Here is a 24,481-nt window from a genome sequence, read left to right as displayed (position 1 = left end):
TCAGACGAGCACTGGAGTGTCACCTCCATTATCCTCTTCTGCAGCCAGGCCTATTGCCGGACATTCAGCCCTGCCCACCAGGTTTTACCCTCGGCTGTTCAGAGGCACTTTTCAGCGTGGCGTCCGAGCAGCCCCCACTGCATCACCAGTATTAAAAGCGGATGGTACAAGGAGGCAGACCGTTTCTCTCCACCTCCAAAGGGACGATGGATTGAGGACTTTTCTTATCCCTGCACTGTCCAAACAGCAGCAACAGCATAGGATCTCTTTCTACTTTCTGACCTGCTGAACAAAGCTGCATACTGTGGCAAGTGCCGGGGCTCGAGCGGTTGGAGGGCTCTGCGCAACCGGCGGCCTTTTTCCTCGTTTTCCCTCGTTCGGCGCTGGCTGGCTTGAAAATTAAGACCCCACTTTGGGTTTGTGTAGGCTGCAACCCGGAACTCCGCCCCCTGCTAGGCCGCGCTTCAGTCTCCGCCTCCCTTTTCAGGCGCCTCTCATTCAGGATGAGAACTCTATTCTCAGTGGCCATCTTCTTCCTCCTGCCATTTCCGGACACAAGCTCATCCGGAAGAGGCTGCTGCACGCACCGGCGGTATTCAGCACTGAAGACAGCGCTATTCCAGAAGGGGGACTCAGAATCCGGGTAAGGAGACAGCAATCCCTCCCTCCGCACCCCTTCCCCGCACGCACGGCAGCACAAAGGGACTAGCGTTCCCTGTTTGTTTAATGCTTACGACCTACAATCTCTGGTCTTAAAGGCGCATGACCAGCAAGTGACTGGCAATCCCTGGTCTAAAGCACTCATCCAGCATTTCCTGGTCTTAAGGGTACATGACCGCATCCCCTGGTCTTAAAGGCGCATGTACAATAGTCGCTGGGCTTATAGGTACATGTCCAGTTTTCCCTGGCCTCAAAGACACATGACCAGCATTCCCTGGTCTCAAAGGTTCCCTAGTTTAAAGAGACACATGACCAGTTTTCTCTGCTCTTAAAGTCATGACCAGCCAGAAGCCGGTCGCCTTTAACAGAGTACTTAGCTCAAATCAGGAGCCCTCTGCCGCCGCCGATCCCAGCTCTTCCCAGAGTACCTAGTTCCCCCCAAGGGGCTTCGCATCTGGCGTAATCCATGGCTTCTCTGACAAGAGATTGAACCCTCTGGTTTGAAGTGCTCGCAAGACCAATATACTTTAGGCTAGCAGGGGCCTCATGTATTCTAGAAATGGAACAAGACTCCGCATATGATTCAGACATCACCTTGGATCTGGACTCGCCAGAGCCTCTGAACAGGATTGATTCACCCATTTAGACCACAATCTCTGTAAATTGACAAGGTCTTCCTCTAGATCACACAGGGTCCCTCAAAAACGGAAACTCTTAGGAGTGCATTTGCAATTTTCCTGGACAGCGAGCGTCCGGATAAGCGACTCACTGGCGAGCACCATGTTAGCGCAGTGGTAAACACCACGAATAATCACAAATGGACTTGCTCTAGAAATAAACTCTTCTTCAAGCGTCATGAGATGCCATGCCTGGTTTAACTGTTTTTTTAAGGGCGACGGGTCCTTCAAAGGACACCAATCTCCTTCTCACACCAGCATCAAATGAGCACATGGAGTGTTGTTTCCACGTATACTCTGGGCGACGGGTACTTCAAAGGACACCGATCTCCTCACACCAGCATCAAATGAGCACATGAACTATTGCCTTCACGTATACTCGCGGCGACGGGGCCTTCAAAGGATTCCGATCTCACACTATCATCAAAAGAGCACATGGAGTGGCCGCCTCACGTATACTCTGGGCGACGGGTCCTTCAAAGGACACCGATCTCCTCATGTCATCATCAAATGAGCACATCAAGTGTCCCCTCTACGTATACTCTGCTTCCACCAGGCCTGATGTCATCCCGGCCCTCTAGGGGACTTGATCCCCGTAGATGTACAGATGCCTTTCTTTTTGACGTCCGAGCAGTTCCCCTCTGCATCACCACTATTTAACGGATGATGTGAGGAGGCGGAATGTTGTGAATTCTGTGGCAGAGCTCCCTCTTGTGGTCACAAGTGGTACTTCGGCTGATTCTCTCTGTGAGCTTCCGTTGGTGGAGGAAAGTGGTACTGCGGCTTCTGAGTTTCCTTCCTCAGGTGATGTGGTGAAGTCGTTAGGTGCTGCTCTATTTAACTCCACCTAGTGCTTTGATCCTGGCCTCCAGTCAATGTTCTAGTATTGGACCTGTTTCCTCCTGGATCGTTCCTGTGGCCTGCTGCTCTGCATAGCTAAGTTCCGCTTTGCTATTTTGTTTGCTGTTTTTTCTGTCCAGCTTGTCTATTTGTTTTTTCCTGCTTGCTGGAAGCTCTGGGACGCAGAGGGTGTACCTCCATGCCGTTAGTTCGGTACGGAGGGTCTTTTTGCCCCCTTTGCGTGGTTTTTGTAGGGTTTGGTGTTGACCGCAAAGTTACCTTTCCTATCCTCGCTCTGTTCAGAAAGTCGGGCCTCACTTTGCTAAATCTATTTCATCTCTACGTTTGTCTTTTCATCTTAACTCACAGTCATTATATGTGGGGGCTGCCTTTTCCTTTGGGGTATTTCTCTGAGGCAAGGTAGGCTTATTTTCTATCTTCAGGCTAGCTAGTTTCTCAGGCTGTGCCGAGTTGCATAGGGAGCGTTAGGCGCAATCCACGGCTGCCTCTAGTGTGGTTGGAGAGGATTAGGGATTGCGGTCAACAGAGTTCCCACGTCTCAGAGCTCGTTCAATGTTTTTGGGTTATTGTCAGGTCACTGTATGTGCTCTGACCTCTATGTCCATTGTGGTACTGAATTACCTTATCATAACAGTACTGGAGGCCAAAAGTACTAATGATTCTCAATAGAGGGAAAAAAGAAGTTCTGAGACCATTTTTTTTTCTCTGCACTGTGTTTTGCCTTTTTTTTTCCCCTAGACATTTGGGTGGTTCAGGACACAGGTGTAGCGATGGACATTAAAGGTCTGTCTTCATGTGTGGATCAGCTCACGGCAAGAGCACAAAATATTCAAGACTTTGTGGTTCAGAATTCTATGTTAGAACCGAGAATTCCTATTCCTGATTTGTTTTTTGGAGATAGAACTAAATTTCTGAGTTTCAAAAATAATTGTAAACTATTTCTGGCTTTGAAACCTCGCTCCTCTGGTGACCCAGTTCAACAAGTTAGGATCATTATTTCTTTTTTACGTGGCGACCCTCAGGACTGGGCATTTTCTCTTGCGTCAGGAGATCCTGCATTAAGTAATATCGATGCGTTTTTCCTGGCTCTCGGATTGCTGTACGATGAACCTAATTCAGTGGATCAGGCAGAGAAAAATTTGCTGGCTCTGTGTCAGGGTCAGGATGAGATAGAGGTATATTGTCAGAAATTTAGAAAGTGGTCCGTACTCACTCAATGGAATGAAGGTGCGCTCGCAGCTATTTTCAGAAAGGGTCTCTCTGAAGCCCTTAAGGATGTCATGGTGGGATTTCCTATGCCTGCTGGTCTGAATTAGTCTATGTCTTTGGCCATTCAGATCGGTCGACGCTTGCGTGAGCGTAAATCTGTGCACCATTTGGCGGTATTACCTGAGCTTAAACCTGAGCCTATGCAGTGCGATAGGACTTTGACCAGAGTTGAACGGCAAGAACACAGACGTCTGAATGGGCTGTGTTTCTACTGTGGTGATTCCACTCATGCTATCTCTGATTGTCCTAAGCGCACTAAGCGGTTCGCTAGGTCTGCCACCATTGGTACGGTACAGTCAAAATTTCTTCTGTCCGTTACCTTGATCTGCTCTTTGTCATCGTATTCTGTCATGGCATTTGTGGATTCAGGCGCTGCCCTGAATTTGATGGACTTGGAGTATGCTAGGCGTTGTGGGTTTTTCTTGGAGCCCTTGCAGTGTCCTATTCCATTGAGAGGAATTGATGCTACGCCTTTGGCCAAGAATAAGCCTTAGTACTGGACCCAGCTGACCATGTGCATGGCTCCTGCACATCAGGAGGTTATTCACTTTCTGGTGTTGCATAATCTGCATGATGTGGTCGTGTTGGGGTTGCCATGGCTACAAGTCCATAATCCAGTATTAGATTGGAAATCCATGTCTGTGTCCAGCTGGGGTTGTCAGGGGGTACATGGTGATGTCCCATTTCTGACTATTTCGTCATCCACCCCTTCTGAGGTTCCAGAGTTCTTGTCTGATTACCGGGATGTATTTGATGAGCCCAAGTCCGATACCCTACCTCCGCATAGGGATTGTGATTGTGCTATCGATTTGATTCCTGGTAGTAAATTCCCAAAAGGTCGACTGTTTAATTTATCTGTGCCTGAGCTCGCCGCTATGCGGAGTTATGTGAAGGAGTCCTTGGAGAAGGGGCATATTCGCCCGTCATCGTCGCCATTAGGAGCAGGGTTCTTTTTTGTAGCCAAGAAGGATGGTTCGCTGAGACCTTGTATAGATTACCGCCTTCTAAATAAGATCACGGTTAAATTTCAGTACCCCTTGCCGTTGTTATCTGATTTGTTTGCTCGGATTAAGGGGGCTAGTTGGTTCACCAAGATAGATCTTCGTGGTGCGTATAATCTTGTGCGTATTAAGCGAGGCGATGAATGGAAAACTGCATTTAATACGCCCGAGGGCCATTTTGAGTATCTAGTAATGCCATTCCGACTTGCCAATGCTCCATCAGTGTTTCAGTCCTTTATGCATGACATCTTCCGAGAGTACCTGGATAAATTCCTGATTGTGTACTTGGATGACATTTTGATCTTCTCGGATGATTGGGAGTCTCATGTGAAGCAGGTCAGAACGGTGTTTCAGGTCCTGCGTGCTAATTCTTTGTTTGTGAAGGGATCAAAGTGTCTCTTTGGTGGTCAGAAGGTTTCATTTTTGGGGTTCATCTTTTCCCCTTCTACTATCGAGATGGACCCTGTTAAGGTCCAAGCCATCCATGATTGGACTCAGCCGACATCTCTGAAAAGTCTGCAAAAGTTCCTGGGCTTTGCTAATTTTTATCGTCGCTTCATCTGCAATTTTTCTAGTATTGCTAAACCATTGACCGATTTGACCAAGAAGGGTGCTGATGTGGTCAATTGGTCTTCTGCTGCTGTGGAAGCTTTTCAAGAGTTGAAGTGTCGTTTTTCTTCTGCCCCTGTGTTGTGTCAACCAGATGTTTCGCTTCCATTCCAGGTCGAGGTTGATGCTTCTGAGATTGGAGCAGGGGCTGTTTTGTCGCAGAGAAGTTCTGACTGCTCGGTGATGAAACCATGCGCCTTCTTTTCCAGGAAGTTTTCGCCTGCTGAGCGAAATTATGATGTTGGCAATCGAGAGTTGCTGGCCATGAAGTGGGCATTCGAGGAGTGGCGTCATTGGCTTGAAGGAGCTAAGCATCGCGTGGTGGTCTTGACTGATCATAAGAACTTGACTTATCTCGAGTCTGCCAAGCGGTTGAATCCTAGACAGGCTCGTTGGTCGCTGTTTTTTGCCCGTTTTGACTTTGTGATTTCGTACCTTCCGGGCTCTAAAAATGTGAAGGCGGATGCTCTGTCTAGGAGTTTTGTGCCCGACTCTCCGGGTTTATCTGAGCCGGCGGGTATCCTCAAAGAGGGAGTAATTGTGTCTGCCATCTCCCCTGATTTGCGGCGGGTGCTGCAAAAATTTCAGGCTAACAAACATGATCGTTGCCCAGCGGAGAAACTGTTTGTCCCTGATAGGTGGAAGAATAAAGTTATCTCTGAGGTTCATTGTTCGGTGTTGGCTGGTCATCCTGGAATCTTTGGTACCAGAGAGTTAGTGGCTAGATCCTTTTGGTGGCCATCTCTGTCGCGGGATGTGCGTTCTTTTGTGCAGTCCTGTGGGATTTGTGCTCGGGCTAAGCCCTGCTGTTCTCGTGCCAGTGGGTTGCTTTTGCCCTTGCCGGTCCCGAAGAGGCCTTGGACACATATCTCTATGGATTTTATTTCAGATCTTCCCGTCTCTCAAAAGATGTCAGTCATTTGGGTGGTCTGTGATCGCTTCTCTAAGATGGTCCATTTGGTACCCTTGTCTAAATTACCTTCCTCCTCTGATTTGGTGCCATTGTTCTTCCAGCATGTGGTTCGTTTACATGGCATTCCAGAGAATATCGTTTCTGACAGAGGTTCCCAGTTTGTTTCGAGGTTTTGGCGAGCCTTTTGTGGTAGGATGGGCATTGACTTGTCTTTTTCCTCGGCTTTCCATCCTCAGACTAATGGCCAGACCGAACGAACCAATCAGACCTTGGAAACATATCTGAGATGCTTTGTTTCTGCTGATCAGGATGACTGGGTGTCCTTTTTGCCTTTGGCTGAGTTCGCCCTTAATAATCGGGCCAGCTCGGCTACCTTGGTTTCGCCGTTTTTCTGCAACTCTGGGTTCCATCCTCGTTTCTCTTCAGGGCAGGTTGAGTCTTCGGACTGTCCTGGTGTGGATACTGTGGTGGACAGGTTGCAGCAGATTTGGACTCATGTAGTGGACAATTTGACCTTGTCCCAGGAGAAGGCTCAACGTTTCGCTAATCGCAGACGCTGTGTGGGTCCCCGACTTCGTGTTGGGGATTTGGTTTGGTTTCCTCTCCTAAGTTTAAACCTCATTTCATTGGTCCGTATAGGATTTCTGAGGTTCTTAATCCTGTGTCTTTTCGTCTGACCCTTCCAGATTCTTTTTCCATACATAACGTATTCCATAGGTCATTGTTGCGGAGATACGTGGCACCTATGGTTCCATCTGTTGATCCTCCTGCCCCGGTTTTGGTGGAGGGGGAGTTGGAGTATATTGTGGAGAAGATTTTGGATTCTCGTGTTTCAAGACGGAAACTCCAGTATCTGGTTAAGTGGAAGGGTTATGCTCAGGAAGATAATTCCTGGGTCTTTGCCTCTGATGTCCATGCTCCCGATCTTGTTCGTGCCTTTCATATGGCTCATCCTGGTCGTCCTGGGGGCTCTGGTGAGGGTTCGGTGAACCCTCCTCAAGGGGGGGGTACTGTTGTGAATTCTGTGGCAGAGCTCCCTCCTGTGGTCACAAGTGGTACTTCGGCTGATTCACTCTGTGAGCTTCCGTTGGTGGAGGAAAGTGGTACTGCGGCTTCTGAGTTTCCTTCCTCAGGTGATGTGGTGAAGTCGTTAGGTGCTGCTCTATTTAACTCCACCTAGTGCTTTGATCCTGGCCTCCAGTCAATGTTCTAGTATTGGACCTGTTTCCTCCTGGATCGTTCCTGTGGCCTGCTGCTCTGCATAGCTAAGTTCCGCTTTGCTATTTTGTTTGCTGTTTTTTCTGTCCAGCTTGTCTATTTGTTTTTTCCTGCTTGCTGGAAGCTCTGGGACGCAGAGGGTGTACCTCCATGCCGTTAGTTCGGTACGGAGGGTCTTTTTGCCCCCTTTGCGTGGTTTTTGTAGGGTTTTGTGTTGACCGCAAAGTTACCTTTCCTATCCTCGCTCTGTTCAGAAAGTCGGGCCTCACTTTGCTAAATCTATTTCATCTCTACGTTTGTCTTTTCATCTTAACTCACAGTCATTATATGTGGGGGCTGCCTTTTCCTTTGGGGTATTTCTCTGAGGCAAGGTAGGCTTATTTTCTATCTTCAGGCTAGCTAGTTTCTCAGGCTGTGCCGAGTTGCATAGGGAGCGTTAGGCGCAATCTACGGCTGCCTCTAGTGTGGTTGGAGAGGATTAGGGATTGCGGTCAACAGAGTTCCCACGTCTCAGAGCTCGTTCAATGTTTTTGGGTTATTGTCAGGTCACTGTATGTGCTCTGACCTCTATGTCCATTGTGGTACTGAATTACCTTATCATAACAGCGGAAGATTCCTCTCCCCCTCTCTGTTAAGAGGTTGGTTGATTGAGAGTTCATCCTTTTATCTCTGCACGTTCAAAGATGGCAGCATCTCAAAGATGGGTTCTTTTTCCTCACGTGGCGGATGCAACCGCGCACTTCGCTACCTAGCACCTACCAGTATTCCTGCCTGATGGATCATCTTTTAAAAATACCATGGACTGTCAGTCAATAACTCGTTCCGTCTCGTGGCATCGAGTTCAGCGCTTTACCCTTCCTTACCCCACACGGGTTACCAGATCAACGGTCTACTGGTCGGACACCTTAACTGCTTTCATATACAGAAAGATTGGAGTAGTGTCCGCAACACATAGGAGTGTCCTATGTAAAATATGCTATACACCTCACCAAAGGGTGCTTGGTCTATGAAGTTTTTTTTTTTCGTTACTGATGGTTCCAGTGTTGGTCTATATTTGTTTGTTTCACATCAATTATCTCTCCTCCGGAGACATTACAGCGGGCCATTCAAATCTCTTGAGCGGGAGGCTTTCTGGTGCACGCCTCTTTGAATGCGGCTAGTTGCGCGGCGCTGTCTGCAGTGAATCCTATTTCATTCAACTTTATATGTCTGCAGGGAATCCCATTTCATTCAGCTTTATGGATCAGAGAACGGAAGCATACTCTGCGTTAAAAAAAAAAAAATCTGACATGGATGGAGTTCCCCCACTCGGCCATCACTTCAAAAGGAAAAGCTAGAGTTTTTTTCTGGCATCCATCGACATTCGGGATGCTTACCTTCCCAAGTCACGACCTTTCCCTTCGGCTTTGCTACTGCTCCCAAAGTGTTCGCCATTATCATGGCGGCTGTCATGCCCCTCTGGCACTCTGGGTGCGCGGCCGTCCTCTCCTATCTGGTCGACTTCCAGCCGTCCTTCCAGGATTACGCTGAGTCGTCTATATACATATATACCTTACGATACCCCTCCTCACCCGGGCTGGCGGACAGACTCAGACTGGTCTTCCTCGTTTCCAGCCCAGCAGATACCCTTTTTAAGGACGATCCGGGACACCTCCAGAGGGTTGGAATCCTTCCTTGAAACAAGGCCGTGGTCCTTCAACAGGGAGCCCCCTCACTTGGTCACTCATCCCCTCATTCCAGGCCGGTATGGCCATCCGGCATTTCTGGCAAATGCCAGAACGGCCTGTCTGGTCGTGGGTTATCTCTTCTGCTACGTCGTTTAAAGAAGCGGGTCCTCAAGACAGGGTTGAATTTCAGCCCCGGTCCATACCTACCCTCATTCCATCCAATTTGCTATGAGTAGCCTTGGGTAGAATAATAGCAATGGAGGCAGTTCCCTTTGCTTCGCTTGCTTTTTTCTACAGGTCAAACAGGTTTCCAAAGGGTAATGTTTGAGCATATTTCTCATCCGGGGGAGATCCTTTCTTCTGGCTCAATGGTTGCTGTACTACGGAGCGTCCCAGCTCAAGGCCTCTGCTTATCTCGGGAATCCAGTCTCCTGATCAGTTTTTTTCTGGGGATCCCAATGGTACCTCTGTGCCTGCAGCAGGCCCAATGCTCTCTGGCAGGTCTCCCCATCCAAATTCAGTTGGATATTATCACGGCTGTGCAATACGTCTTTCATCTAGCAGGTACCCGCGGTCAGACACCTTGACCTACGTACCTCACCCTCTCTGATGGGCCGAGATCTATCATCCGGTGATCTCGGCAGTACTCATTCCAGGAGTACAGCTCTGGGCGGCAGCTTCTCCTCAGCCGCCAGGGTCTCGCCTCAAGTGAGTGGAAAATTCATCCGGAAGTCTCCCAACATATCTGCCTTCACTGGAGCACTCCAGATGTAGATCGGATGGCTTCCAGCCTGAATGCCAATGTACTCGAGTTCATGATTCGGCTTAGAAACCCAATAGCCACCGTAGTGCATGCTCTGGTTCTTCTGTGATACCAGCTCCTTCACGCCTTTCCCACTAGTTCCGAGGGTCTTTAGGAAACAGGAAGGCCCCAGTGATCCTGGACATCCACATTGTCCAGGTCAATTCAGACGAGTCTTCAGAGCTGGCCACTCTGTTCCTTCAGATCTTTTTTCCTTATTTCCATCAAGGCAAGGTTGTCCTCAGCCCGTCCTCATCCCTTGTTTCCAAGGGGGTATCGTACTTCCACTGTTACGAGGGCATCATTCTTCCTTCTTTTCTTTCAGCTCCAGTCCACAAAACGGAATGGGTGCCCCATTCCCTAGACAATGTGAGGTCTTTGAGCAAGTACGTGTCAAGGACGGCGTCCTTCGAGAGGATGGATATCTCATTTGGGCTTCCTGGCGTTTTTCAGGAAGGGCTTAGCCATGTCTTCGGCCATGATAGTCTGGTGGATTCTTTACAAATCTAGAAGTCCTTCCGTATTAGACGTCAGACTATTTTCACTCCACTCGATCGATCGAGGTTCCTTGGGTTCTAGACACCAGGTGTCAGCAAAGCGCGTCTGTCAACTTTGCGGGTTCATCCAGCCCGCATGCATCCTTGAAGCATCATAATTCCCAGTCCTCCGCAGACGTGAGTCTGGGCAGGCGGACTCTGCAGGCCGCGGTGGCACACTTGTAAGTAGCGTTACGTAGGGTCTGTTCTGATGTTATTCCCGCCCAGGGACTGCTTTGAGACGTCTCACGGTCTGTGTCCCCCAATGAGGCGAAGGAGAAATAGGGATTTTCGTGTACTCACCGTAAAATCCTTTTCTCCAAGCCATTCATTGAGGGACACAGCTCCCGCCCTGTTATTAGTTTGTGCTTGTTTTTTATAATTAACATGCTATTCTCTCATATATAATTTCACATGCTATGCTTTTATATATATATATATATATATATATATATATATATATATTTACATGCTATACTCTCATATATAATTTGATATACTATACTCTCATATGTTATTATTGATCTCCTACTGCTTTTGCACCGAACTGGTTGGCTGAGAGCCAGCAGGAGGGTGTATACTGCAGGGGAGGAGCTAACTTTTCTTGTAACACTTAGTGGCAGCCTCATAGTGGCAGCAGCATACACCCACGGTCTGTGTCCCCCAATGAATGGCTTGGAGAAAAGGATTTTACGGTGAGTACACAAAAATCCCTATTTTCTATGTCCAAGGGCTCTTCATCAACCTCAATGTGTCGTCTTTTTTTGGATGGCTGCTTGGACTATGTACGTATGTAATACGTTTATCACATCCCCGAGACCACAATATATTCCAGACCCCTTTTTCAACAAATTTGAAATTTTGAACACTTTCAGATTTTAAAAAATTGTATTGTAATGTTATTCGTTTCTAGTAATATGTTTGTTGGGGGGTCCATGTATTATTGTTTGTTTGGTTTATTGTACTGAAATGAATGTAGTTTGTTAGGTTAAAAAAAAGGATTTTAAAAGTTATTTTGTGGTGTTTTTATGCATTTTTTAAACTGTTATGTGTAGTTTCATTAATGATTTTGTGAGAAAAAATAAATTAATTTTGGTTGGTTACAAATTGTTACTTTTTGTTATAATTACCACTTCAAGGTGAGGTGATGCAACACGGTGAGGCTGTTTTTTGGATTTTGTATCCTACAATTTATAACAAAAAAAAAGGAGTTACGATTCATGATGAAATTTAGTTAGAAAAAAGAAAATATTTTCTGGCATGTACCTTTTTGTCCGCTTTCGATTGCTTTCTTGGGGGTGGCCTGCTTGGTTTCGGAATTGAAGATTCCTATAATTTGCAACAAAAACATGATTACACATGATTGCCCTCAATACACTAGAGTCACAGAACATTTTTAGAGCCTTTTTGATTGACTTTACCGATTCCGAGGAGAAGATGGCAGACATGCTGCTGCGGCTAGATCCCTCACTATCCGACATCTGTGTACATATAAAACCATACATTTAGTACACAAACATCTGACGGCCACTACACACTCAAAGGATGTCTATATACACATATAATAGTACTTACATTGCCTCAGGTCGCTCACACGGTAGACACACTGAGAAGCTGGCGTTTCCAGAGTTTGTCTGCAGAGTGTATGCTCCAAAAATGGCTGAAATCATATTTCCTGTCACATGACCACATGGAAAACCCTCATTAACGCAATCCAACGTGTTTGCAATAGACTTTAATGGCAGAAATAAGGCTACCGTTACTCGTGCTTTCGCTGTGCCAGACCCGAAAACGCAGCAGGCCGCGTTGGAAGGTGCGTCACAAAAAAACTGAATATTGCAAATGCATGCCAATTTTGACATGCGTTACGATACGTTACAGTAATGGAAGTCTATGGGTGCGTTAAAATGTCCGTTACATTGCGTTTTGGCTACTTTAAAATGCGTCCCTTAAACGGACTGCCCTAGCGAAATGTGAATCCTGCCTAAGCGCACAGATAGAATATTGTGTTATTAATATTGTTCACCGACCTCTTGACTGTGTATAATGACAGCAGCAGATTGTTGGGTTTAAGTTTGTATTTTTGTACTGGTAAAAGAGTTTTAATGTTGTGGGTGTGAAATAACTGAATCATGTGATGGGGCGTTTTATATAAACCCTGACTCACTGGTATAACACTAGGTTATGACTAAGGGGCATATTTGGCCCTGAAACGCGTAAACCGATGTCTGGGACCCATGCTATTTATGCCATTTTCCTATTGTCGGTTGTCCATGCTTTTAATGAAGATTATGCAATAAAGCTTATTGCAGTGCAACCTCTTGGTGCTGGATTTTTTACTACTTGTTGGAATTTTCTGGGATGGCAGCCATGCATAGATTGGACAGGTGAGCTGTAAAGGACTTTTTTATTTACTTAAGATTTTCAATGACCTTTTCCTGATAAGGAAAGTATCTGCATTTCCGACTTCTTTGTATAGCACAAAAGAATTATATGTGGCCACATGAAACAAATAAGACTAACTTTTTATACCAGGTATATGATTTTCTTGATACCTGGTATGGCTGTAGAACCTGATCTGCAAGGTCCACACCCCCCATATATTTGTTGTAGTCAATGACAGACACAGGTTTTGGAGTAGTGGATCCCTGTTGGTCTGCAGTGGCCCTTGTGGAATCTGTGTGGATCAAGCTCAGGATAAAAATATATTTTTTGTCCTTATTCTTAAGGGCAAGCAGCTCTCCATTGCGTAAATCCTCTGACTGTCCCTTTCGGAACTTTTGATTGACCAATGATTGTGGAAACTCCTGACTGTTTTTGCGAATGGTCCCACAAGCCCCCATGTTATGTTCAACCAGACTTTTAAATAGGGGTATGCTGGTGTAGTCATTGTCAACATACAGATTGTAGCCTTTTTGTAAAAATGGAGTTATCAGCTCCCAAACGGTTTTTCCAGATGTCCACAAATAAGTAGGTCATCCTGGTGGGTTTAGTTGGCTATCCTTCCCCTCATAAATGCGAAAAGCTGATGTGTATCCGGTTGAACTCTCGCACACTCTATAGAGCTTTATTCCGAGCCTTGCTCTCTTAGAAGGAATAAATTGCTTGAGCTGCAGTCTTCCTTTGAATTTTACAAGGGATTCATCAATGGAAATGTTTTCTGTTGGGGTGTAAAGCTTTAAGAACTTTTCTGTCAAGTCTTCAATGATGAGTCTGATTTTGAATAGTCTGTCATGTTCTGAGGCATCTCTGGGCAGGCATCGACTATTGTCGTTAAAATGCCAAAATATCATGAGCATTTCATAACGGGTCCTAGGAAGAACGGCAGAAAACATTGAGGTGGCTTGAACAGGGCGGTTGGACCAATAGAACTGAATGCTCGTTTTTTTAACAAGCGAATGTACGGTAAGTCCTAAAAAAAATTTCATTTCTAGGACATAAGTTGGTGTCCATAAATTTGACCTAGCATGATAGGATCGTGGATTCTGGTTGATGAATTGGTAAGCATATAAATTTGTTTGTAGGACAATATGTTCTAGCAAGCTGTCTGTCAGAAACAAATTAAAAAAAAATTGATTGGTCCAAAATTTTCCAACTCCACATTTATACCAGGAATGGCATTAAAATTAAGGATGAATGGAGTAGCCGAATCCAAAGCCTCCCATCTGGGAAATGCTACATCAAGAGGCAAAGCCCCTTGGACATTGGTGTGTGCCAATTCACGAGCACTAGGGACAGCGCTAGTACTGGGCATTGTTCCCCGAGTTGGAAACATTTCTCCAGAAGCGCTATTTGTCCTTCTTGTTGTACTGGTCCTTGTGTGTGAGGATGGACCAGAATCACTGCTCATTTCTGAGCTATCACTGTCGCTGCTACTGAATCCCTCAAAATCCACATCGCCATCTGGCACTGCACTTTCTTCACTGTCAGAACATAAAAGTGCATAAGCCTCCTCTGTACTATAATACTGACGGGCCATTTTATTCGTTTTTATTCATTTTTTTCCTGAAATAGAAAACTGATGTGACCAAATTATTGGGGTGACAATTGAGAAAAGCCTAATTTTTTAGCCGAACCCTAAATTTAGAATAAACTCTAACCCTAACTTTAGCCTGGAAAGTAACCCTAACAGTAACCCTAACTTTAGCCTAAAGTAACCCTAACTTTAGCCTAAAGTAACCCTAACTTTAGCCTAAAGTAACCCTAACTTTAGCCTAAAGTAACCCTAACTTTAGCCTACCAGTAACCCAAATTATAGCACTAACCTGCCTTATCTGTTTTTTTTAATTTATAACAAGATCGCTGACTGACACAGCTGTTGCCAGCAGCACTTGTAACACTGGATCTCCTCTAATCTCTCACTGACAGGAGATCTGAGGAGAAACAGTGTTTTTATGAGGCAGATCGCCCCGGAAAGTTCGTTGCTACAACAGACTTTGCTAGTGATTTGTCTCATTGGCTGGTGTGACGCTGATGTCATCAAGACTTGAACCAATCAGGTCTCGATGAGGTAGGGGGTCACAGTAAGCGTTGTGAGACGGAATCCCTTTGTTATAAGGTACGTGGGGGTCTCGATGAGCACAAAACCGCCGACTGTTGACAAACGTCGGCGCTGCACAAAGCCCTGCTAGCACCGATGTTTATCCACCATTGACGGTCACAAAATGCTTGAGTTAAGGGCACCATCATTTCTGGCCAGGCCTATTTCATGAGGTCTTTTTTTATCATTCTGTGGAAGCATGGTTGAAAAGCAATATCTGACTTTCATTTGTTCATTTTCAAAGATTTTTGATTTATTATTACTTTTGTCAGATTCAAGTTATTTCTGCGACCATTGTGGGTTTTTCTGTCATTAAAAGGGGAACCAACAATTTAGACCACGTGTGTAGGAGGAATGAATATTTTGACTCCACAGCCACTTTCCGGAAATTAACACACAGTGGATGTTGGAGAGTGAAAATTACACATTTGCCATTTTATTACCCAGCACATAGTGCCCAGATTGTGCTCCAGGAGACACACACCGCAAATTAAGTGTATTCTTCTCACTATAATATTGCTAAATACAGGGATCCTAAATGTTGTTTGGGCACACTGCAAGACTCAGAAGTGAGAGCGGATTTTGCTGGATTGGTTTATAGAAACTGTTACTTTTTCAACAGCCGTTGAGCCACTAATAGTGTGGGAACCTCTGTTTTTCCATTGACAGATGATGGACCTGAGCTGGGACTTTTTTTGTGAGATGAGAATTGGTATTATTTTCGCCTACATAACATTGATTGGTTTCTTTTTATTCGATATTTGGGAGGCAGAATGAACAAACAGTTGAACACCACACACTACTGTCTCATCCAACAAGGTTTTCTATTAGACTGTGAACTGTCATTGTTTTGGTAAATAATTAAAGTTTTTTACATAGCTTGCCATTTTTAGGGACAGTATAAGTAGAAATATTCAAAAATATAAAACTCAAGAATATTTTATTAAAAAAATTGTTTTTTTTATCTTAGCAGGTGACTGTACCAGGAGATCAGAGGGACAGCTGACATCTTCTATTTTTAAATCTGATGATCTTGAGATCCTACAAGATACAACTGAAGTGACTGCTGTTACACCAGATATATCATCAACCATTCACAGCAAAGATCTGTCATTTGATCCTATGAAACAGGTCCCATCTTCTGATTCATTACTGACTACTAAGGAAAATCAAAGTCACAAAAGAGGCATTAAAAAACAAACTGCTCCTAAAGTAAAGAAGTCATTTTCATGTTCAGAATGTGGGAAATGTTTTGCACGTAACTCAAATTTTGTTTCTCACCAGAGAAATCACACAGGGGAGAAGAATTTTTCCTGTTCAGAATGTGGGAAATGTTTTATCCAGAAATCAGATCTTGTTATTCACCAAAGAACTCACACAGGGGAGAAGCCTTTTTCATGTTTAGAATGTGGGAAATGTTTTATCCAGAAATCAGTTTTGGTTAAGCACCATAGTACTCACACAGGGGAGAAGCCTTTTTCATGTTCAGAATGTGGAAAATGTTTTAAATGGAAATCAGATCTTGTTATTCACCAAAGAACTCACACAGGGGAGAAGCCTTTTTCCTGTTCAAAATGTGTGAAATGTTTTATCCAGAAATCAGAACTTGTTATTCACCAAAGAACTCACACAGGGGAGAAGCCTTTTTCATGTTTAGAATGTGGGAAATGTTTTGTCCAGAAATCAGTTTTGGTTAAGCACCATAGTACTCACACAGGGGAGAAGCCTTTTTCATGTTCAGAATGTGAAAAATGTTTTATCCAGAAATCAGATCTTGTTATTCACCAAAGAACTCACACAGGGGAGAAGCCTTTTTCCTGTTCAGAATGTGGGAAATGTTTTATCCAGAAATCAGATCTTGTTATTCACCAAAGAACTCACACAGGGGAGAAGCCTTTTTCATGTTTAGAATGTGGAAAATGTTTTCGTCATAGAAGTAATTTTGTTAGACATCAGAGCAGTCACAAAGAGGAGAAGCCTTTTTCATGTTCAGAATGTGGGAAATGTTTTAACCAAAATGGGAATCTTGTTGAACATCAAAGAACCCACACAGGAGAGAAGCCTTTTTCATGTTCAGAATGTGGAAAATGTTTTAATCATAGAAGTAATCTTGTTAGACATCAGAGCAGTCACACAGAGGAGAAGCCTTTTTCCTGTTCAGAGTGTGGGAAATGTTTTACTCTCAAAAGGAATCTTGTTGAACATCAAAGAACCCACAGGAAGCCTTTTTCCTGTTCAGAATGTGGGAAATGTTTTATCCAGAAATCAGACTTGGTTAGGCACCAGAGAACTCACACAGGGGAGAAGCCTTTTTCCTGTTCAGAATGTGGGAAATGTTTTAACCAGAAAGGGCATCTTGTTAGACATCAGAGCAATCACTCAGGGGAGAAGCCTTTTTCATTTTCTTAATGTGCGAAATATTTTACTTGAAAATCAACTGTTAATAAACATCAGAGACGTCACATAGGAGGGAAGCCTTTTTTATGTTCATAATGTTGGAATGGTTTTAACCAAAATTGAATCTTCTTAAATGTGCTGTCTCTTGACATTCCTCATGTTTGCTGACAAAAGGGAAAAACTAAACTTTATTAATTCCAAATGTAAAACTATACCCATAATTTACCCCCTGAAGGTTAGTGAGGAGGTGAGTAATAGAAAAAACGTGTATCCCACAGTTCAGTATATAGGATGAGGTGACGTGTACACACTCACTCTCCAAGCCTCTCATTTCTATGGGTTTCATCGTCCTCACCAAAGGCAACTCATCAGGAGACTATTTAACATTGACCTATATTCAAGCGAGACTAGACACAAAAAAACTGTGGCCTGCTGGAGGTCATTTTGCAGGGCTCTGGCAGTGCTCCTCCTGTTCCTCCTTGCACAAAGGATGAGGTAGCGGTCCTGCTGCTGGGTTGTTGCCCTCCTACAGCCTTCACGTCTCTTGCTGTACTGGCCTGTCTCCTGGTAGTGCCTCCAGCCTCTGGACACTACGCTGACAGACACAGCAAACCTTCTAGCCACAGCTCGCATTGATGTGCCATCCTGGATGAGCTGCCCTACCTGAGCCACTTGTGTGGGTTGTAGAGTCAGTCTCATGCTACCACGAGGGTGAAAGCACAACCAACATTCAAAAGTGGCCAAAACATCAGCCTAAAAGCATTGGTATTGAGATGTGGTCCCCACCTGCAGAACCACTCCTTTATTGAGTATGTCTTGATAATTGCAAATAATTTCCATTTGTTGTCTATTCCATTTGCACAACAGCATGTGAAATTGATTGTCAAACAGTGTTGCTTCCTAAGTGGAGAGTTTGATTTCACAGAAGATTGATTTACTTGCAGTTATATTCTGTTGTTTAAGTGTTCCCTTTATTTTTTTGAGCAGTATCTATATATATATATATATATATATATATATATATATATATATATACAGTGCCTACAAGTAGTATTCAACCCCCTGCAGATTTAGCAGGTTTACACATTTGGAACTAACTTGGCATTGTGACATTTGGACCGTAGATCAGCCTGGAAGTGTGAAATGCACTGCAGCAAAAAGAATGTTATTTCTTTGTTTATTTTTTTTTTTAAATTGAGAAAAGTTTTTTCAGAGGGTCATTTATTATTCAACCCCTCAACCCACCAGAATTCTGTTTGGTTCCCCTAAGTATTAAGAAGTAGTTCAGGCACAAAGAACAATGAGCTTCATGTTTGGATTAATTATCTCTTTTTCCAGCCTTTTCTGACTATTTAAGACCCTCCCCAAACTTGTGAACAGCACTCATACATGGTCAACATGGGAAAGACAAAGGAGCATTCCAAGGCCATCAGAGACAAGATCGTGGAGGGTCACAAGGCTGGCAAGGGGTACAAAACCCTTTCCAAGGAGTTGGGCCTACCTGTCTCCACTGTTGGGAGCATCATCCGGAAGTGGAAGGCTTATGGAACTACTGTTAGCCTTCCACGGCCTGGACAGCCTTTGAAAGTTTCCTCCCGTGCCGAGGCCAGGCTTGTCCGAAGAGTCAAGGCTAACCCAAGGACAACAAGGAAGAAGCTCCGGGAAGATCTCATGGCAGTGGGGACATTGGTTTCAGTCAATACCATAAGTAACGTACTCCCCCGCAATGGTCTCCGTTCCAGACGAGCCCGTAAGGTACCTTTACTTTCAAAGCATCATGTCAAGGCTCGTCTAGTTTGCTCATGATCACTTGGAGGACTCTGAGACTGACTGGTTCAAGGTTTTCTGGTCTGATGAGACCAAGATCGAGATCTTTGGTGCCAACCACACACGCGACGTTTGGAGACTGGATGGCACTGCATACGACCCCAAGAATACCATCCCTACAGTCAAGCATGGTGGTGGCAGCATCATGCTGTGGGGCTGTTTCTCAGCCAAGGGGCCTGGCCATCTGGTCCGCATCCATGGGAAGATGGATAGCACGGCCTACCTGGAGATTTTGGCCAAGAACCTCCGCTCCTCCCTCAAGGATCTTAAGATGTGTCGTCATTTCATCTTCCAACAAGACAACGACCCAAAGCACACAGCCAAGAAAACCAAGGCCCGGTTCAAGAGGCAAAAAATCAAGGTGTTGCAGTGGCCTAGTCAGTCTCCTGACCTTAACCCAATTGAAAACTTGTGGAAGGAGCTCAAGATTAAAGTCCACATGAGACACCCAAAGAACCTAGATAACTTGGAGAAGATCTGCATGGAGGAGTGGGCCAAGATAACTCCAGAGACCTGTGCCGGCCTGATCAGGTCTTATAAAAGACGATTATTAGCTGTAATTGCAAACAAAGGTTATTCCACAAAATATTAAACCTAGGGGTTGAATAATAATTGACCCACACTTTTATGTTTAAAATTTATAAAAATTTATATGAGCAACATAATTTTTTGGTTTGTAAGATTTATGCATCCGTTAATAAATCCTGCTCTTGTTTGAAGTTTGAAGGCTCTAACTTATTTGCATCTTATTAAACCTGCTAAATCTGCGGGGGGTTGAATACTACTTGTAGGCACTGTATATATATATATATATATATATATATATATATATATATATATATATATATATATATATATATATATATACTGTATATTTCATAGTCAGATAGCAGAATAGCCATTAATTAATTTGTCGGCTTCTGTACAATCAGCGCAGAAGCCGACAGGATAGAAGACATGGTTTACACACAGTAGATCCATGCAGAACAGGTAGATATATAGATGTCAGTGACTAATAGCATTAATATAGAGTGTGTGCAAGTTAGGGGAGCGGTATGTATTTAACCCCTTCATGACCCAGCCTATTTTGACCTTAATGACCTGGCCGTTTTTGCAATTCTGACCAGTGTCCCTTTATGAGGTAATAACTCAGGAACGCTTCAACGGATCCTAGCGGTTCTGAGATTGTTTTTTCGTGACATATTGGGCTTCATGTTAGTGGTAAATTTAGGTCAATAAATGATGAGTTTATTTGTGATAAAAACGGAAATTTTGCAAAAATTTCGCAATTTTCACATTTTGAATTTTTATTCTGTTAAACCAGAGAGTTATGTGACACAAAACAGTTAATAAATAACATTTCCAACATGTCTACTTTACATCAGCACAATTTTGGAAACAAATTTTTTTTTGCTAGGAAGTTATAAGGGTTAAATTTTGACCAGCGATTTCTCATTTTTACAACAAAATTTACAAAACCATTTTTTTAGGGACCACTTCACATTTGAAGTCAGTTTGAGGGGTCTATATGGCTGAAAATACCCAAAAGTGACACCATTCTAAAAACTGCACCCCTCAAGGTGCTCAAAACCACATTCAAGAAGTTTATTAACCCTTCAGGTGCTTCACAGCAGCAGAAGCAACATGGAAGGAAAAAATTAACATTTAACGTTTTAGTCACAAAAATGATCTTTTAGCAACAATTTTTTTTATTTTCCCAATGGTAAAAGGAGAAACTGAACCACGAAAGTTGTTGTACAATTTGTCCTGAGTACGATGATATCTCATTTGTGGGGGTAAACCACTGTTTGGGCGCACGGCAGGGCTCGGAAGGGAGAGAGCGCCATTTGACTTTTTCAATGAAAAATTGGCTCCACTCTTTAGCGGACACCATGTCGCGTTTGGAGAGCCCCCGTGTGCCTAAACATTGGAGCTCCGCCACAAGTGACCCCATTTTGGAAACTAGATGCCGCAGGGAACTTATCTAGATGCATTGTGAGCAATTTAAACCCCCAGGTGCTTCACAAATTGATCCATAAAAATGAAAAAGTACTTTTTTTTCACAAAAATTTTTTTTAGCCTCAATTGTTTCATTTTCACATGGGCAACAGGATAAAATGGATCCTAAAATTTGTTGGGAAATTTCTCCCGAGTACACTGATACCTCACATGTGGGGGTAAACCACTGTTTGGGCACATGGTAAGGCTTGGAAGGGAAGGAGCGCCATTTGACTTTTTGAATGAAAAATTATCTCCATCGTTAGCGGACACCATGTCGCGTTTGGAGAGCCCCTGTGTGCCTAAACATTGGAGCTCCCCCACAAGTGACCCCATTTTGGAAACTAGACCCCCCCCAAGGAACTTATCTAGATGCATATTGAGCACTTTAAACCCCCAGGTGCTTCACAGATGTTTATAACGCAGAGCCATGAAAATAAAAAATAATTTTTCTTTCCTCAAAAATGATTTTTTAGCCCGGAATTTCCTATTTTCCTAAGGGTAACAGGAGAAATTGGACCACAAATGTTGTTGTCCAGTGTGTCCTGAGTACGCTGATACCCAATATGTGGGGGTAAACCACTGTTTGGGCACACGTCGAGGTTTGGAAGGGAAGTAGTGATGTTTTGAAATGCAGACTTTCAATGCTCTGCGGGCGTCACGTTGCGTTTGCAGAGCCCCTGATGTGGCTAAACAGTAGAAACCGCCCACAAGTGACCCCATTTTGGAAACTAGACCCCCAAAGGAACTAATCTAGATGTGTGGTGAGCACTGTGAACCCCCAAGTGCTTCACAGAAGTTTATAACGCAGAGCCATGAAAATAATAAATACGTTTTCTTTCCTCAAAAATAATTTTTAGCCCAGAATTTTTTAATTTTCCCAAGGATAACAGGAGAAATTTGACCCCAAGAGTTGTTGTCCAGTTTCTCCTGAGTACGCTGATACCCCATATGTGGGGGTAAACCACTGTTTGGGCACTTGTCGGGGCTCGGAAGGGAGAGAGCACCATTTGACTTTTTCAACGCAAGATTGGCTGGAATCAATGGTGGCACCATGTCGCGTTTGGAGACCCCCTGATGTGCTTAAACAGTAGAAACCCCTCAATTCTAACTCCAACATTAACCGCAACACACCCCTAATCCCAACCCTAACCCCAGTCTTAACCCTAATTCCAACCCTAACTCTAATTCCAACCCCAACCCTAAGGCAATGTGCCCACGTTGCAGATTTGTGTGGAAATTTTTGTGCACCGTTTTTGAAAAATTTGCAGGTAAAACGCACTGCGCTTTACCTGCGGATTTACCGCGGATTTCCAGTGTTTTTTGTGTGGATTTCACCTGCGGATTCCTATTATGGAGCAGGTGTAAAACGCTGCGGAATCCGCACAAAGAATTGACATGCTGCGGAAAATAGAACGCAGCGTTTCCGCGCTGTACTTTCCGCACCATGGGCACAGCGGATTTGGTTTTCCATAGGTTTACTTGGTACTGTAAACGTGATGGAAAACTCCTATGAATCCGCAGCGACCAATCCGCTGCGGATCCACAGTCAAATCCGCACCGTGTGCACATAGCCTAATTCTAACCCTAATTCTAGCCCTAATTCTAACCCTAATTCTAACCCTAGCCCTAAGTGCAACCCTAGCCCTAAGTGCAACCCTAACTGCAACCCTATCTCTAAGTGCAATCCTAACCCTAAGTGCAACCCTAGCCCTAAGTGCAAACCTAGCCCTAAGTGCAACCCTAGCCCTAAGTGCAACCCTAGCCCTAAGTGCAACCCTAGCCCTAAGTGCAACCCTAGCCCTAAGTGCAACCCTAGCCCTAAGTGCAAGCCTAGCCCTAAGTGCAAGCCTAGCCCTAAGTGCAACCCAATCCCTAAGTGCAACCCCATCCCTAAGTGCAACCCCATCCCTAAGTGCAACCCTATCCCTAAGTGCAACCCAATCCCTAAGTGCAACCCAATCCCTAAGTGCAACCCAATCCCTAAGTGCAACCCTATCCCTAAGTGCAACCCTATCCCTAAGTGCAACCCTATCCCTAAGTGCAACCCTATCCCTAAGTGCAACCCTATCCCTAAGTGCAACCCTATCCCTAAGTGCAACCCTATCCCTAAGTGCAACCCTATCCCTAAGTGCAACCCAATCCCTAAGTGCAACCCCATCCCTAAGTGCAACCCCATCCCTAAGTGCAACCCCATCCCTAAGTGCAACCCCATCCCTAAGTGCAACCCTATCCCTAAGTGCAACCCTATCCCTAAGTGCAACCCCTGCCCTAAGTGCAACCCCTGCCCTAAGTGCAACCCCTGCCCTAAGTGCAACCCCTGCCCTAAGTGCAACCCCTGCCCTAAGTGCAACCCTAGCCCTAAGTGCAACCCTAACGGAAAAACAAAAATAAATATATTTTCTGCATTTTATTATATTCCCTACCTATGGGGGGGATAAAGGGGGGGGGGGTTTATTTACTTTTTTTTTATTTTGATCGCTGTGATAGAAGCTATCACAGCGATCAAAATGTACAGGGAACCAATCTGCCGGCCGGTAGATTCGGCAGGCGCACTGCGCATGCGCCCGCCATTTTCCAAGATGGCGGCGCCCATGCGAGAAGACCTCGGACACTGGGAGGGACACCGGGACTAAGTAAGTATGGGGGGGGCGAAGGGGAGGACGTGGGAGTGGTGGAGGGGAGAGGAAGGCGCTTAGGACAGGACGGAGGGGTAGGGAACACTGACGGCGGCTGCAGATCGCCGTCGTCAGTCGGTGGGGGGGCCAGATCGGGGTCTCCAGCCATGGCCGATGCTATTGCAGCATCGGCCATGGCTGGATTGTAATATTTCACTAATTTTCAATGGTGAAATATTACATAGTAACATAGTTAGTAAGGCCGAAAAAAGACATTTGTCCATCCAGTTCAGCCTATATTCCATCATAATAAATCCCCAGATCTACGTCCTTCTACAGAACCTAATAATTGTATGATATAATATTGTTCTGCTCCAGGAAGACATCCAGGCCTCTCTTGAACCCCTCGACTGAGGTCGCCATCACCACCTCCTCAGGCAAGAAATTCCAGATTCTCACTGCCCTAACAGTAAAGAATCCTCTTCTATGTTGGTGGAAAAACCTTCTCTCCTCCAAACGCTAAGAATGCCCCCTTGTGCCCGTCACCTTCCTTGGTATAAACAGATCCTCAGCGAGATATTTGTATTGTCCCCTTATATACTTATACATGGTTATTAGATCGCCCCTCAGTCGTCTCTTTTCGAGACTAAATAATCCTAATTTTGCTAATCTATCTGGGTATTGTAGTTCTCCCATCCCCTTTATTAATTTTGTTGCCCTCCTTTGTACTCTCTCTAGTTCTATTATATCCTTCCTGAGCACCGGTGCCCAAAACTGGACACAGTACTCCATGTGCGGTCTAACTAGGGATTTGTACAGAGGCAGTATAATGCTCTCATCATGTGTATCCAGACCTCTTTTAATGCACCCCATGATCCTGTTTGCCTT

The 24,481-nt window shown here is 44.6% G+C and overlaps 1 protein-coding gene across 1 annotated transcript in view; it reads left to right on the top strand.

The window, feature by feature from the left end:
• Positions 1–17,215, top strand: part of LOC138662844 (oocyte zinc finger protein XlCOF7.1-like) — a 30,202-nt gene extending 12,987 nt beyond the window's left edge. The window contains exon 3 of the mRNA XM_069748822.1: positions 15,727–17,215. Within this exon, the coding sequence (XP_069604923.1) occupies positions 15,876–17,162 (1,287 nt within the window). The 5' untranslated portion in view covers positions 15,727–15,875 and the 3' untranslated portion in view covers positions 17,163–17,215. The remainder of the gene's footprint in view (positions 1–15,726) is intronic.
• Positions 17,216–24,481: the final 7,266 nt, after the last annotated feature.

This window comes from Ranitomeya imitator, chromosome 2 (assembly GCF_032444005.1).
Source record: "Ranitomeya imitator isolate aRanImi1 chromosome 2, aRanImi1.pri, whole genome shotgun sequence".
NCBI lineage: Eukaryota > Metazoa > Chordata > Amphibia > Anura > Dendrobatidae > Ranitomeya > Ranitomeya imitator.
This window is presented reverse-complemented; position numbering and strand designations above follow the sequence as displayed.